The sequence below is a fragment of the Rattus rattus genome, chromosome 1, assembly GCF_011064425.1.
Source record: "Rattus rattus isolate New Zealand chromosome 1, Rrattus_CSIRO_v1, whole genome shotgun sequence".
Taxonomy (NCBI): Eukaryota; Metazoa; Chordata; class Mammalia; order Rodentia; family Muridae; genus Rattus; species Rattus rattus.
Genome location: NC_046154.1, coordinates 258,007,960 through 258,024,668, shown reverse-complemented (window position 1 = coordinate 258,024,668; position 16,709 = coordinate 258,007,960). Strand labels below are relative to the sequence as shown.

The window sequence follows — 16,709 nt, the reverse complement described above, 5'->3', positions numbered from 1 at the left end:
TAATGAACCTAACCCAAGCGGGCAGGAAGAGTTTCATATTGAACATGTAAGTGATTGAGATTGAGCATTTCCACTTCATTGGAAGTTTATTCTTCAAGTACAGAGTTTTGGTTCCTGTAGCAGGGGTTTGTGCACTCTTAACTCCTGGGTAAAGCTTTCAGCCACAGCCTCTTCAACAGGCTGTTGGAGGCTGCGTCACCACTGTGGTGGGGTTGTTCACAGGCTCCACGGGCACACAGTGAGCCCCGAGCCACTAATGTGGCTGTCTCCAGTCTGGTGTCCCTCAGCTTTGTGTTGCTGGTAGGGGGAGGACAAGGAGACCAGTCTTGGCATAGAGCCTTTGTTGTGAGTTAATCAAGTGACCCTGAGTAGCCTTTTATTTTCACAGTGACTTTTGAGTGTAAATGTTTTGTGGGAGATTTGTACTTCGAATAAAGTAGAAACTATACCTAGTGGTAACACGTGCATGCTACTTTGGAATGTTGAAATGGATGCTCTTAAGTTTCCTACCACATGTCCTGTAGTGAGAATTTCTGAAAGAATCCTTAGCAGTTTAACCGGGGGGCCTAACCTTACACAGTGGGCTTCACTGCTCTTCTGTCGTGAGCCCTTTGTGTGTGGGGACAGGAAGATATTTCTCCCTGGGCTTGCGTTTAATGATTAAGATGTCAGGTCATATTGGTTTTATCTTTATCTTTATTTTATTTTATTTTATTTTATTTTATTTTATTGTATGAGTGTTTTGCCTCTGGAAGTGTGCCAAGTGCACATGCCTTGTGCCACAGAGACCAGAAGAGGGCGTTGGATTGCTCAGAGCTGGAGTTAGACAGAGTTGTTGACTGCTACGTGGGTGCTGGGAACTGAACCTCTGTCCCTTGCAGGAGCAGCGCGTGCTCTTAACCACTGAGCCAGCTCTACCTAAACTTCCTGAAGAGGTTGAAATAAGTTTGGGGGTCTTTTTTATTTTTAAAGATATGAGGGTAGAGTGGGCAACTCGCTGGTCTGTGTATTCTAAGGGAGCGAAGATGAGCCTACCTCCGTTAGAGTCTTCACCAGCCACTTACCACCCCCAGACTTTGGCTTTGGCTTTGGCTTAGAAGCCCTGGTTCGGCAGTTCAGTGTTTGTTTTCTTTCTCTTCGTCACTTTGTGCTGCAGCGTAAGCTACTGTGGAACCTTTATGGCTCCCTGAGTTCTATGACTGTTTCCTCAAGGTAAGTACATACTGATGCAGAGATTGTCCTGAACTCAGATAAGAGTTTTAATATTGCTGTGTGTTAAATGCTCTTTCACAGTTTTTTCCAGAAAGTAACTTGTGCACCTGGGCGTAGGACACCAGGCCCGAAATCTTTTGTTAGGGAAACACACAGTGTTACCTGAGGCCCCGGGCTGCACACGAGAGCAGACCATTGTGTGTGATGCTGTTTCCTTAATTGAATTAGTGTTTTGGTGGACTTCACATTTATATAAGTTTTATAATAGATTTTATAATCTTCAGTTTTCAAAATCACTTTATTTATAATTTTTTCAGGAGATAAATCTCCCCCTAAACTTGAACCATCAGATGCATTACCTCTTCCTTCAGACCCGGAGACTAATTCAGAACCACCAACCCTCAAACCAGTAGAACTCAACCCCGAGCAGAGTAAGCTATTCAAAAGAGTCACATTTGATAATGCATCACATAGCACTTGCACTCAGAGCGCACTGGTAAGCGGACACCCTCCAGAGCCCACCCTCGCCAGTAGTGGCGATGTGCCGGCGGCGGCGGCCTCCGCAGTGGCGGAGCCATCAAGCGATGTAAACAGACGCACTTCTGTTCTCTTCTGCAAATCGAAAAGTGTAAGCCCCCCAAAGTCTGCCAAGAACACTGAAACCCAGCCAACTTCTCCTCAGCTAGGGACCAAAACCTTTTTGTCTGTAGTCCTTCCGAGGTTGGAGACTCTACTGCAGCCAAGGAAAAGGTCGAGGAGCACATGTGGAGACTCCGAAGTGGAGGAGGAGTCCCCGGGAAAGCGCCTGGATACAGGTAAATGTCAGGGGCAGCTCTCCGGGGAACTCTTAATGTAAAACTGTGGTGCTGAGCATCCTCTCAGTCCTAAAGCTGCAGACTGTTTCAACCAGCGGCCATTCAGCCTCTTGGCAACCCAGCAGCTGGCCATACAGCAGTGGCATGTCTGGCCCCGCCCTCCTTTGTTCCTCCTCTTTCTCTGTGGCTTTTCACCTATTGACTTTGAATGTGATTTGCGTACCTTGACTATTGTGTGCATGTGTGTGTAAACTGGTACTTGTGAATGGCCACACCTGGCACTAGGTGTCCTGGGGTAGTGGGTGTCGCCTAAGAGCAGTGCCCACAAACTGAGCCATAGATTTGAACCTGAACCTCTCTTTACTGAAGACTGCATCTTCCCTGAGCTTTCTGAAAATATTCTGTCATCTCATTACTTGTAACACTTCATAATTGGCTTAAAGAAAATTGTGATGTTCCCTCGATGTGTTTTGTATCTTGTTTTAGTACACGTGCACTTGACTGGTAAGTACATGTCAAGGTACATGTACTACTAATGCTTGGTAAAATCATACTCAAAACGTTTCTCTTTTTTAGTAAGCTTTTTTCTTTTTTTTTTTCTTAAAGGTTTGTTTATTTGTTTATTTATTTTATGTATGTGAGTACACTGTTGCTGTCTTCAGACACACCAGAAGAGGGCATCAGATCCCATTACAGATGGTTGTGAGCCACCATGTGGTTGCTGGGAATTGAACTCAGGACCTCTGGAAAGGCAGGCAGTGCTCTTAATCTCTGAACCCTCTCTAGCCCCCAGCTTTTTGTTCTTAATGGAGGTAGTCCTTTTCTTTTTAAATGAGAAATTTGCTTAGGTTTTGTAGCTCATGCCTTTAATTCTAGCACTGGCCGGGGGGGGGGGGGGGGGGGGGGGGTGGCGGGTAGCGGGTGGGGGGTGGGAAGAAGACAGGCAGACTTTTATGAGTTTGAGGCCAGCATGGTCTGTAGAGTGAGTTCCAGGATAGCCAGGGCTACACAGAGAAACCCTGTCTCAAAAAAACAAAAACAAACAAAAAAAGCTAAATTAGTTTGGTTGGATGCCACAGTGTGCATACATAATGGGGTGGGGTTGGGAATAAATCATCAGAGAACCGGGAAGTTCATTATCTCTGGGATTGAACTGGGGCCATCAGCTTGGTGGCACATGAATTCCCACTGAGCCATCACCTAGGCCCACGGTTAACCTGAGTAGTGTTTTTATTTTCTAAGACGTTGCCATGTGTGCCTGTACCTTTAGAACCTCCATGGAAATTCCCTGTGCTGTGCTTGGACAGCACTGGCCTGGCTTCCTCACAGCCTCCTTCCCGTCCAATCCCAGATAAGACACAGTGGGGAGTGGGTGTTTGTGCTCTGAGGCAGTGGTTGCCAGCATCAGATGTGATGTTCAGTGTCTGCTCTGTTGGAGGCAGGTTTACTTACACCTTTGTTTTTTACCTGGATTAGCGTCTTAGTTACTTCTCTGTTGCTATAAAGAGACACATGACAAAGGCGACTTCCTTGGAAGAGAAATGAGGTTCATGTTTCTTGAGGGTTAAGAGTCTGTCCCCATCATGGCAAGGAGATGTCAGGCATCCTGGCAGGCATGGCACTAGAGAGAGGAGAGATAGTGATCACACAAGCAGGAGAGATCGCTGACTGGAAATGGCTTGGGTTTTGAAACCTTAAAACTGGCGACACACCTCTTCCAATAAGGTCATACCTCCCTAATCTTTCCCAAACAGTTACACTAACTGGGGACAAATATTCAAATACGTGATGCTACAGGGAACAGTTTCATTCAAAACACCACATTCCATTTCTTGGGCCCCTGTAGGCTTGTGGCTATATCACAGTGAAAAGTGTATTTATTTAGTCCAACTTCAAAAGTCCCCATAGTCTCACAGTTTCAACAGTTTAAAAGTTCAAAGTCTTCTGAGACTCCTCATTTTAACCCCTTGTAAAATCAAAATAAAAAAACAAATCACATACTTGCAGCATACAATGGCACAGAAAATACATGAACATTCCAAAAGGCAGGAGAGGGAGCACAGTGAGGAAATACTAGACCACAGCAAGGCTTTAACCCAGCAGGGCAAACTCCCAGTCCTATAGCTCTGTGTCCAATGTCAAAGACTGAGGTGGCTTTCCTTCCAGCTCTGCGGATTGCAAACCATCTCCCTGATGAACTGGTTCCATGCTGTTTGTAGCTCTCCTTGGTAGACGTCCTGTAACGTTGGCAGCTTCAACATCTTGGCATCTCCAATACAGTTCAGCCACACTCAGTAGCCTTTCGGACTTCCCCATGCAGAGACTGACCTTCAACGAGTCTGGTTTCAGTGACTTTCCTTAAGAGAGGAGGAAGATCCCATACCTCCTTCATTCCTGTATTCTTCAACAAGACTCTGAAGTCAGAACGGCCGGGCTGAAGAGCTGTATTAGGCTGCCAGCGGGGATGGAACTTGGCCCGACTTGAATTACATTGGCATAAACCTTGACTTGTTGCTTTTTAGGAACAGATCATTCTTTAGCCCTGTTCTTCTCACAAGGGTCAGCTGAGTAGAATCTCATCCTAAGGACACCACTCCTTTTATTCCATTTCTCCTCCTCTCTGTTGGAACAAGCCTGGGCTCCATTATTAAATTTGGTGCTATTTCTTTTCTCCTTAAACTCTGTATTTTGTGTTTTCTTTTTTTCACACTTGTTCTTTTTCATTGTAGATAACACATAAGAGTGATTACTAACAACTATACAACAGAGTTTATTAGATTAAATCCCCCTCTCCCATTCTAATTTAGTTTCGGGCTGATTGTTGTTGTTGTTGTTTTTCCAAGACAGAAACCCTCTCTTTGTAATCCTGGCTGTCCTGGGTCTGTAGACTAGGCGGACCTGGAACCTGGAGATCTGCCTGCTTCTGCTCCCATAGGCTGGGATAAAAGGCGCACACCACCACCTCCTGGTATCTCCGGCTGAGTCTTAGATTAAAGACAAAAGCATCCACATTGTTATATCACAAGAATGGTCTTTAGCCCAGTTGCTAATGTTGTTTCCCTCTTAAAGCTCTTGAACGGGCCCTTCCTAGTCTACGTTGCTTTCAGGATGGTCTTCCAGGCTTCCTATTACTCTGGCTCATTAACCCCACTTACAGTGTTCCAAAGTCCCAAGGTTTTCCAAAAAGTACCATGGTCAGGCCGGTCACCCTAACTCCCTGGTACCAGCTTCTGTCTTAGTTACCTTTCTGTTGCTGTGAAGAGTAACTTGTAAGAGCAGGCATTTGATTTATGGCTCATGGTTCCATAGGGTTAGAGTCTGTCAGTCCCTCACCATTTTGGTGCTGAGAGCTCTTATCGGATCTACAAGCATGAGTCAGAGAAAGGGAATGCTAGCCCAACGGCCTGGGCTTTGGAACCTGGAAACCCCTCCCCAGCAACACAGTTCCTACAAGGCCACACCTCTAAATGTTACTAAACACTTCACCAACTGGGGACCAGGCATTCAAATGTGATCAGATGGGGGCCATTCTCACTCAGACCACCACACTAAGGAAATTGCATTTCCTCCCAGGCACTCTAGTGTTGGCTGTTCTTGTCTGCGCGTCAGCAGTGAGCAGTACATAAGTTGCTGATGAGCGAAATCTGTTTCCTGGAACCTTGCCTGGTGGTCCAGGTCAGAGATTTGGAAGGGCAAGGCTGGCCTGGTAGTGACAGTGGACTGTTGGCACCTCTCCATCTCTCTCCATCGATGTCTCTGAGTTACCTGGCCTGAAGCACCACACCCTGAAGAGCATTTCTTGCCAAACTCAGTAAATTGTGATTTTTTTTTCTTTTTTCTTTTTCTTTTTTTTTTTGGTTACCGAAAAATTTCTTCAAATTTTACTTCTTGTGTGTGTGTGTGATACTAGGGAACATGAACACACACATACATACATACACACACACACACACACACACACACACACACACACACACACACACAACTTTATATCTGTCTGTCTGTCTATCTTAGAGGTTGACTCTGGTGCTTCATGGCAAGTTGTGTACTATGGAGCCCCTTTCAACTGTGTGTGTGTGTGTGTGTGTGTGTGTGTGTGTGTGTGTGTGTGTGCGTGCGTGCGTGCATGCGTGCCACAGTGTGTGTGGGGATCAAAAGATTGTCTCTACCATGTGGGTCCCAACATACATTAGACTTGTGTAGCAAGTACCTTTACCTTTGCACTGACCCATCTTGGTGACCCTTTCAGAAAAGTTTGAAACAAGCTGGTTTTGAACCTTTTCTATAACAAAGGCCTTAACTCATTAGCCTGTTACCTCAGCCTCTGAAGTAGCTGAAATCACAGGCCTGTACTAGTAGGCCCAGCTAATTTCATTTTTATTTTGCATTCAGTAATTTTATAGAAACTGTTCTCAATGCCCTCTTATTTAAATCCAATAACACTTGGTTTTGATGAAGCAGTTCTAATATGCCAGAGGAAGCAGCTTGAAACGGAAGTTGTTTCACTTCTGGGTGTTTCTGAAGCCATGTAACTTTAGCTTTTCTTAGCCGCATTTAGTGCAAGACTGGTGTCTTTTGAGCTCTCTGGAAGTCCTTTGACACTGAACTGGCCGTACTATGCTGTGTTCTACTGCTAGGAGATTGCTCAGTGAGTGTCTCAGTACCAAGTGACTTGCATGCACAGGATGGCTTTCTCCTCAGGGTTCATATCTTTCAGCAACAGAAAGTTTATTGACCCTGCAAGACACTGTAGAAAAAGCTTTCACCGTGGAGCTGCTGTTTTGAGCCCCTGCTCTGTACCTGGCAGCTTCTGCCAAGTACTGTGGCTAACTAGGCCGTATGGGCTCTGCGAGACTGTTTGTCACCTCTGGGTTACTAATCACGAGTTCATGAAATGTTATGTGTGTGCACATCTCAGTTCTTTTCTGGGTTCTTAGTAATAACGGTGAGTCCCACGGAGTCTTAATAATAGACCTTTAGTTTGTGTGATTCCCCAGTGCCTTTGATCCTGACTGAAATGGAGATTTCTGCTTTCTTATTCCAGAATGGCAGTAGATTTCAGTGGATGCATGATGAATTCCTAATCGCACTCCTGAGCAGCCGGGAGCCTTATTAGCACTAAGATCTGACCCTCAGGAACAGGAGGCGTCCACTGCTGCATCTGCTTGGCCCATGGTGGGCCAGGCATGGGCTGAATGGGCCCATCCTACCATCGGTGCTGGCTGTGCCTCCACTTGAACCTTCTGGTGCTTTCTGCGCACCTGGATTTCTTGTTTCAAGTTGCAGTTCTTCGCTGTTTGAGGACTTGGAATATTCAGAACCTTCTGATCTTTTCCAGGTTCATCTGGCACTGAACTTTTAGGGGAATTCTCTGGTGCTCTCCAGTGCACTGCAAGATTCCAAGTTAGATTAAGTATGGACTTACTTATTTTTAAACTGCCCATCCACAGGCCTCCGCTTGCTCATGCCTGCAGGACAGGCGGGCCATGTGGGCAGTGCCGAGCATGGTGTGACTGCTGTTATGGTTATCATAATTTTTGGAGCTGGCTCTGTTTCGTAGATTTTTTTTACTCTGCCTGTTTTATTTCCGTCAATGGACCATCAGGCCAGGACCCGTGTCACTCCTTACTCGTACTGTGGTGTGGAGATTCTCCATGAAGTGTGTGGTGTGGTGATAAGCAAGTGAATGTCTTCCATGGCCAAGGCTGTTGAGGGAGGAGACATTCCTGCCCTTGCAGTCAGACTAAATGGCTTCTCACTGTTTTCCAGGTTCTCAGTTAACCACTAATGTGCCTGGGTAGCTCACTCTTTGGATCCTAATCCTTTTCTCTTAACCTCGACTTGGACTGGAGTTCTGCTAAATGGCCTCTTGGATTGCAAAGCCTTCGCTGCCTTCTTATCTTGCTCCTAGTTCTTGAGGATCACATTGGAGTCATCTGCTGAGCCATCCTCTAAACAGACACTCAGACACACCTACCCTGGAGGAGATCTGTCCCGGGCCAGCAGTTGGAGGAGCCTGGTGCCTGAGCTGATGTCTCGGTGCCTCAGGTCTTCCTGGTGCTATAGCAGAACCTGCTGTAGCTTGGACAACAAATCCAGCAGTTTGAGCCTCATCCTGAGCACATCCAAAACTGACCTGTGATGACTGGGGGCTCTGGTTAGGGCGTCTTGGTCTAGGTGTCTGAAGGGACTGACTGTACACACTCGTTGCCCTAATGGCCCTAAATAGAGCTCCTTACTTGGTTGTTAGCATCTTTTGTTCTCTGTCTGGTGTCCCTTTCCTCTCCTTCCATGTGTCTTGGCTTACTAAGCACTGCTCGTCTAGTTACTAGCTGTGCGGATATCTGCTGAGCCAACTGGGAAGTCCTGCATGGCCCTCGGGAGGGCATTTCGGCCTGGCTTCTGGCCTGTTGTGGCCATATGCAGCCGTGTCTTCACTCATGAAAAGCAGAGTGGTGGGTGGGGTGGTATTGTTTGCCATGCTTTTATCAGAAGGTGGGAACATGCACCCACTGTGACGTTCTTTTGGTGCCATCGGAAGACCATAGATGCCTCTGCTGCCACCCTCAAGTGGTTGCGTTCCGAGCCTAGGACGCAGGCTTGTTGAGGTGCAGTAGGTGAGAACAAGCTGGAGCTGTGGGCACACGATCCTGTGCTGTCTGAAATGAATCCGTGGACTCTGGGGAGCTGTCTCTTGGTAGTGGGTGTTACCAGCAAGGATGCACTCAGTGACTATAATATCTCATAAGCCTTGTGTGTTCTGTAGGTGAGAGCCTGGTCAGTGTAGCTTACTAGGCCCCAACATTCTCACTTGCTGCAGCCCGTGAGCTCTTGCATTGTGCAGGTTAGGAGCCCATGGTAGAAAGGATCATGTCCCTACTATCCCACCTTGTGCCTCTCAGCTTTGCAAATAGACAACCTGGGACTTCTCCCTGGCCTGTGGGTGAGAGCTGAAGACCTGAGCACCTCAGGGTACCCTTTATTGGCCACTCTGTGTACCCCAGTTGTGCTGTAGATACCTGGGCCGGGGGGAGCTTTTAGGGATGCTGTGGTAGTTACAAGGCTGAGGCTGGCCCACCTAGGGACATGTTGCAGTGCTACTTTGTGGGCTCCTTTGGTCCTGAGTAAGGCAGGCGTTTGAACTCTGCCTTAGTCTTTGGAGACATCAGGACCCTCTGCACCATATGCATGGGGCCATTGGCTTTGTGTAGAAGCCATCTCATCTTTTGCTCTGGTTGTCAGGAGTAGTTGGCATGTATGTGATCTTCTACAGTAAACTTCAGTGCTAGGAGGGCACTTTCCTTTGCTCTCCTTTCCGCAGCTAATGGGAGAATCATTGTAGGAAGTGGATCACAAAGAGGGAGGCAGAGACTGCTCATTACCTGGCTTTGGGTCACAGCCATGCATTCTTCAGACAGTGGCTGCAAGAGCTTTTCAAGCTCGTGTCTCTGGCCTGTGTTGCCTCTTGGGGCATGTCCAGGGCCTTGGAATAAGAATCTGATTGGGCCATGCAAGCACTGTAGTAGTTTGGGCTGTAGCACCCTCTGAAAAGCAGGCCCAGAGAACTGCTTGTCTCTGCAGGCCCCAGGGGTCTCTCCTGGAAGCTTCTCAGGTTTCACAGTGGCTCTGCCAGCTTTTCAAGGTGTCTTTATGAAACGTGTGAAAACTTTCTGTAAACTTAGGAGCCCAGATGCAGTGTGCCCTGGTAATTAAACACTTGGGAAAATGGCAGAGACATTTAATCATATTTTTTCCCTTCTCAAAGTTACAAACTTTCTTTTAGTTTTTCCAACCTCCTCCAGACTCCCCAAGGGCTGTTTAGGCCCTGACAAGGCCCCTGCTGCAGGTAAAAGCTATTGCCATCCTTGTCGGGAGTACCAAGTGTTTGTGGGAACTGTACTTCTGGGTCCTTTCCTGGGGTGTCTCCTAGCACAGAGAGGCTTGACCTGCCAGTTCCGCCTAGCCATGGCAGATGATTTGGGGCTTGTAGTTTTCTAAGATCTTGGGTCCTGGAGCAAGGGCTCTGCGTTTCTCTGTCCATCCAGGTAGCAGGGCTGTCTCTGTGTTGACTTTGCTGACCTAAGTCAGCAGGTGTCCATTCTACGTTGTGTGTTGCACCTACCCAAGGCAGCACCATGTTCTCCTACCTCCTAAGAATTCTTGAGCCTTGAGGCTTTTAGGAGAGGAATGTGGCTTCTTCCCTGTCTGTGTCTTCTGCTTTGCCAGTGAGCAAACAAGGAAGCTTCTCAGAAGTCTTTAGCACAAGCAGGTCCTTTCACAGGTGTGATGTGGGAGAACGCAGTGAAGACCTTAGTCACCTCATACGTCCAAGAAAACATTCTTTAAAAATAAGTTTACATGCTTTACTTTGGAAAATAGAGCTTACATTTTTAAGGTTATATGGGGAAGATGGGCATATGTGAACAAAAAGTGTTGTCTGTTTGCTGTTCCTGTCCCCTTCCCTTTCCCAAACTGGTGCAGCCAGAAGAAGCCAGACAAGCACACAGCCTGGGGACATGATCCTTCTGAATCAGGGAGGTCTGCAAGGACCATGGGTGGATGTGCCTTTTTCTACTTACTGACTTAAATTGAGGGTCACGCTTGCTTGCGAGGAATATGGTGGTTGCCTTGACTCAGATTTGCCTTTATTAAAATACTTTACAAATATCCAGATGCTGTGGTTGCGTTTGTGCAGACATTATACCTGATGTATATCTTGGCTCAGCTTCCTGCCAAGTTCCACATTCTTTGGTGCTTGGGGACCTGGCATTGCTCAGGTGAATTGGGCCCACACTTGCTAGTTTAAAATGTTTTATCCATATGTTTAAAAAAGTCCTTGTTAACATTGATGTTTTTTTTTTTTTTTTTTTCTTTTTTTTTTTTGCTGGTGGTCAGACCCAGGGCCTGCATGCATGCTAGGCAGGTGCTCTGTTACTGGACTGTATTGCCCTGATCTCTCTTTGTGCGCTCTCTCTCTCTCTCTCTCTCTCTCTCTCTCTCTCTCTCTCTCTCTCTCTCTCTCCCCTCCCTCTCCCTCTCCCCTCCCCTCCCCTCCCTCCCCCTCCCCTCTCCCTCCCCCTCCCCTCTCCCCTCCTCCCCTCCCTACAGTTGTGCGTGGCCAGTGTATTTTGTGGAGGACTGCAGTGTTCCACCTCCCTCGGGTACTGCAGGGCTCTCATCTAGACACTGCTACCTTGTCTAGTGGACAGTCTGGTTTTGTTGTAAGCTCACAGACCTTACAGCATGTGATAGGTTAACTTGGGAAGTGGTGACAGTTTCTTTTTGCTTTGCACTCATGGAACTCATTGAGCATGTGCAGAACTGCTCTGACTTTTTCCTGTGGTCTGCTGTGCTGAGCTTACACAGCAGTGCCTCTGCGTCTGTCCACTGAGGTCGTGGGAGTGAGAGATGAGGTGCTGGCTTTTGTGTATAGAATGTTCTTTGTGGGGCCAGTGATGTAGCTCAACTAGCTGGACTAGCAGCCGGGAACTCTGGGCTTGAGCCCCAGCACCTCAGGAACCAGGGATGGAGGCAAGAAGATCAGAGATTCAGGAGCAACCTGGACCTGAGACCCTGCCTCACAGAAGCACAGTTATTTGGAAAACTGATTGTAATTTTTAAGGAGGAGAAAGGGTATTAAGTTGAGCTAGCGCTCTGGTGTATTGTGACCGTGTATCTGTCTGCTTCTTGTGTTCCAGGTCTCACCAATGGCTTTGGGGGTACTAGAAGCGAGCAGGAGCCAGGCAGCTGCCCAGGGAGGAAAGCTGCGCCCCGACGGCGCTGTGCATCTGAGTCCAGCATTTGTTCCAGCAACAGCCCACTCTGTGACTCAAGGTAGCCCTCTGCCTTCTGCAGCAGGGGCCTTGGCCGCCTTCTGAATGAAGATCTAGAAAGATTGCCCTGGAGTTTATGTGTGTGCTCTGCCATTCAGGGACAATTTCTCACGGGATAAATTGAACCTGCTCAGTAGAATTTAACAGAAGTCAGAAGTTACTCTAAATCAGTGTATAATTAAATCAGTATAATTAAACTCTGTACTTCCCACTCCCCAAATCTTTTCTCTTACTAAGATTGTGGTGTGCACTGAGTGCTCTGCCTATCGGTACTGTAGTGACCACTCTGTCAAGTGGCCTCATGGGGACAGGCTTACTTTCCTTGGGTCTCCACACCACATTGTCCCTTGGCAGCCTGGCACCTGGTACAGGATGAAGCCCCAGGAAGGGCACTATAAACCGTAGTCTGAGTTTGACTCATCTCTGCTTTCCTCCCGAAGCTTTAGTACACCCAAGTGTGGCCGAGGGAAGCCCGCGCTTGTACGAAGGCACACACTGGAAGACCGCAGTGAGCTGATATCTTGTATTGAAAATGGAAACTACGCCAAGGCGGCCAGGATTGCAGCTGGTGAGTTGGGATACAGACTTGGATGGAAAGGCAAGGTCTGGTCTTGGTGGCTTGGGGCTGTGAGTCAAGCCCCCCCACATTAGAGGAAAGGAATAAGCATATGCTTAACTCACTGATGGAGGGCCGCTGCCTCGGGTTTCAGGCCTGTCCGGGGCTGCATTGTACTTGGCTTGGGTAGTTCCTGATGATGGTATTTGTCCAGGACAGGGTCTGTTGAGGATATCTGCTTTGTAACTGAAGGTGTCACAGCAGGCTGATCATTCCTAGCTTCAGGCTCCGTGTAAGGGAGGAGTGGCTGCTAGGCTGATGCTGTTTAGATTTTCCTGTTAGTGGACCAAGCCCACTCCGGGGATAGAAGTACTTGGCTGTTGTTTGAGGCTTGTCAGGGCAAAGACCTGAAATTGAGAAGGGCTGGAGACTGCAGGGAATGGGCTGTGGCCATAGAGGCTGCAGTGCAGTGTGACAGGAGTGCTGGAGGTCCTGAGTTATGGAGAAGCTAGTACATTGTGCTGCTGAGAGTGGCATCACTTACCAACTGTAGTCGGTGAGGCCTGTACACAGGTGTGTCCTGGGCGGCTGGATATACTCAGCGAGGCTCACAAGAGCCAGGTGGCAGTAGTTTGGAATAAGCCAGAACTTGTATTTGGCTGTTTGGTTGTGTAATAGGCATCTGGTACATGCTAAGGATCCTGTCTTTAGAATAGAGGTTTAAGTATGGTGCGGTACAGGGGACCTGAAATCCTAGGCCTTAGAACTGGGGGTGGTGGGAAGCAGGGAGGCCTTTGACAGGCTTCTAGGCCTCACTTCCACAGGAGGAACAGTGAGGTTCCTGCTTCTCCTGGCCGAGGTGTTGTAGAACTATCTGCTCTAGCAGCTAGGGGAGCTGGGACCTGAGGGGAGTGGACTTTTTCTAGCCCCAGGCTTAGTGGCTGTGTTGGGGATTAGTGGTTCTCCTGCTTGGTCTGACTCAGGTGCTCCTTTTTTCTTAGAGGTGGGACAGAACAGCATGTGGATTTCCACCGATGCTGCTGCCTCCGTCCTGGAGCCCCTGAAGGTGGTGTGGGCCAAGTGCAGCGGCTATCCCTCCTACCCAGCACTGGTGAGTCTGGAGGCAGTGAGTAGGGTGTTCTGGTGGGACCTGGGTTGGGGCGCCAGTGCATGCTATGCACCTTGCAGTTCTGTGCTGCCAAAGGTGTGATTGTCAGAGCTTGGGGTAGGTGTATGAATGGCTGTGGGTTTAGGCATGTGGCTCTGAGTCACTGGAGCATGTCCTTGGCAGATTATTGACCCCAAGATGCCACGAGTGCCTGGCCACCACAATGGTGTCACCATCCCCGCCCCGCCCCTGGATGTGCTGAAGATCGGTGAACACATGCAGACCAAGTCTGAGGAGAAGCTGTTCCTTGTTTTGTTCTTCGACAATAAGAGAAGCTGGTGAGTGTGGTGTTTGGAACTCTACAGCAGGCAGAGCTGGGGTTCTGTTACTCCTGGGGCTTCGCTTACCCATGCTGAGTCAGGGTGCCTCCGAGCAGTCTTTCCTGGTCCTTGTCTGCTGCCGCCTGGGCACGGTGGAGTGCTGGTCTCTCCTGCTGACAGCTCCTCTCACTTCCTAGATCCCTGAGCGGCTCAGGCTGTCTTTAGTTCTTGCTCTAGACTCTCTTGCAATGGGCTTTTTGATCCTACAGCTCTGCCAGGACACAAGCTCCACCCCTTTCCACCCTCTCCATCTTCCTGTCCTCTCTCTACCCAGAGCTACCGGAACTCCCTTATGCCACGGATCAGACCCTAATATCCCCTGAGGGTATTATCTAGTGACACCTTGACCATATTTAGTTGAATCCAGCCCTTTCCTGTGTAACTAGGTCCTTTCAGCTGGCCTTGCTTAGGACTAAGAGGTGCGTCAGTAGTGTCCTGTTGAGTGGCCACTCTTGGGGAGATAGCAGGTCCCCTGTGGTCCTCTTCTCTCTGCCTGGCTCTGGCTCCTGGCAGTTGGTGTTCAGTGAGGCTTAGACTGGCCTTGCCCACTCGATGGTTCTGTGTATAGTCTTCTCACCCATCCTAGGATGCCTCCTTACTCTGCTCCAGAGTTCACTGGCCTATGTTATGTGTATACACATCCTGCTTGGTCCCTTACATACACGTGTACCTGGGCTCACCTAGTGGGCCACACACTTGTGTTATCTTGGGCCTGTTCTGTGCGCATAGCTGTATGTTCCAGATTTATCTCCAAGGCCACTTACATGTGTATGGAAAAGAGGATTGTATTATGGTTTACATGCCTTACCTGAGTCCAGACAGGGCTGGCTAGGTGGATGCCCTATGCAGCTGAACTTCCTGCATGAGGTGTCCAGCATGTGGGGAGCTTGGGTTGGGTACCCCGCCAGGTTCCTTGTTGCGCACATGGGCTGATGGTTAGTGGGCCATACCAAGTATGGGCTGGCGGTTCTTATGCTCTGTCTTCTCTTTAAAAGGCAGTGGCTTCCCAAGTCCAAGATGGTTCCTCTTGGTGTGGACGAGACCATTGACAAACTGAAAATGATGGAAGGGAGGAACTCTAGCATCCGGAAGGCTGTGCGGATTGCATTTGATCGAGCCATGAATCATCTGAGCCGAGTCCATGGGGAGCCAGCCAGTGACCTCAGTGACATTGACTGAGGTGGCTTCCAGCAAAAGGCAGTGGCTAAAGCCACAGCCAGCCAGGAGCCCTGTCAATAGTGTTGATAAGCTGTACATGTTTGTATATTGTTCAGAACTTAACTTATTCTGATTTTCTAGGTGTAGTTCTTTAATTCTTTTCCCCCCCGGGAGGGGAGGTTTCACTTCCAAGTTTTCTATGAAACCATCTGGTCTTGGCTTCGCAGGTGAGGAGGGTCTGTTCCGAGCAGTGTGGTGTGGGGTCCCACTGCAGGTGCCGAGTGCCGAGGCCTCACTTACTTCTAATCTGTAGGGTTTTTTTTTTTTTTTTTAAAGACTTTTGAATGTTTAATAATTTTGTAGATCATGCTCTTTACACAGAGTACCGCTTATTTAATAAGACGGGGTGTAAATTTACAATGACAAATGTGTATTTTAAGAAAGAAAATGACATTATTTTGAATGGTACTTTGTGCAAAGAGGGAATAAATTTATGCTGTGTGCATCACTTGCAAATCACCAAAAAATGTCCCGCCAGCTGCTGCCGGCCAGGGCCCGTTCTCACCGTTCCGACTGCCCTGAGTCTCCTGTTCCGCCCTGGCTCCTGCAGGTGTGCCTCCCAGCGGGTTATTTATTGTAGAAAGTGTACTCATTTGCTTTATAATGAAAAAATAAATTTGCAAAGGTATATTGATATGCATTTTTATACAGGCACATAAAAACTCAACTTGGTGTGGGAGCAGAATGTGTTGCGAGGTTATATACATGATGGGCCTGTGTGTACTTTGATTTTTGTAACTTGTAATCTTTTGTTTACAATGAGGAGCTTTCTGTAACTTGTTTTAATTTAGAACACTTTGGTAGCAATAGACCTTTGGATACATTTTTGTATGGTACATGTGATGTATATAGAATTAGTACTTTATTTTTATTTCTAAGAGGTAAAGCATTATGTTAGGGGAAAAGGCAGGGTGGGTTTCCAAATTTGCATTTTTATATTAAAAATAAAGTGAAGATTTGGACAGTGTGGCCCTCTCATTCCTGCATCACTAGGAGGCTGGGTGAGCTGTAGCCTGAGGTACATGTGGGAGCACTGAGGCCTTGAGTGGGTGGTGTGACCAGGTGTGACACACTTGATCTAACAGCTGACCTGGGATGGCATTATTTATTATTTTGCCTAATCATATTTTTATTTTAAAGCTAAATAGTTACTAAAAATTTTAAATGTTCTTTTAAGTCTACATGTTTGTAATATCTCCATAGAAACTTGAAAAATAAAAAGTCTTCCTTTGGTAGTTTTTGTCCCGTGTTTGGCAGATGGTTAAAAAAAAGGGGGGTCAGCATCCCCTTCTGGCTCTCTGAGGAAGCCTGGGGTGGACTGAGGCAGTGGATCTGTGCTGATGGTGTGCAGACACTGTTGACTTTCCACCTGCTGTCCACTGCTGCCCACCCCACCTCCTGCTGTTGGTTCTGGTTTGAGTTGTGGTTGATTTTTGCCCTGGGACAGCCCGTGGGGTGGAGCTGGTGCATGTGTGGGCTGGGGTGTGAGCTGCTACAGGAATGGCTTGGTGTGTCTTGAGATTGTCAAGGATACAGAGAGCTAACAAGAGGTTGAATCCTGTTGTCATCCCTGCTTCCTGGGAAGCC

The 16,709-nt window shown here is 47.9% G+C and overlaps 1 protein-coding gene across 4 annotated transcripts in view; it reads left to right on the top strand.

The window, feature by feature from the left end:
* Brd1 (bromodomain containing 1) overlaps positions 1 to 16,357 on the top strand; it is a 48,041-nt gene extending 31,684 nt beyond the window's left edge. The window contains exons 8-14 of one of the 4 annotated variants that reach the window (XR_004389771.1): positions 1,530 to 1,840; positions 1,923 to 2,027; positions 11,726 to 11,861; positions 12,301 to 12,428; positions 13,418 to 13,527; positions 13,708 to 13,862; positions 14,900 to 16,357. Coding sequence is in view for 3 of the 4 variants with exons in the window: in XM_032919255.1 (XP_032775146.1) it covers positions 1,530 to 2,027; positions 11,726 to 11,861; positions 12,301 to 12,428; positions 13,418 to 13,527; positions 13,708 to 13,862; positions 14,900 to 15,083 (1,211 nt within the window). In the remaining variant the exon portion in view is untranslated. Of the gene's footprint in view, positions 1 to 1,529; positions 2,028 to 11,725; positions 11,862 to 12,300; positions 12,429 to 13,417; positions 13,528 to 13,707; positions 13,863 to 14,899 lie in introns of all 4 variants that reach the window. The other 3 variants (XM_032919263.1, XM_032919271.1, XM_032919255.1) reach the window with 3 other exon arrangements.
* The last annotated feature ends 352 nt before the right edge of the window (positions 16,358 to 16,709 follow it).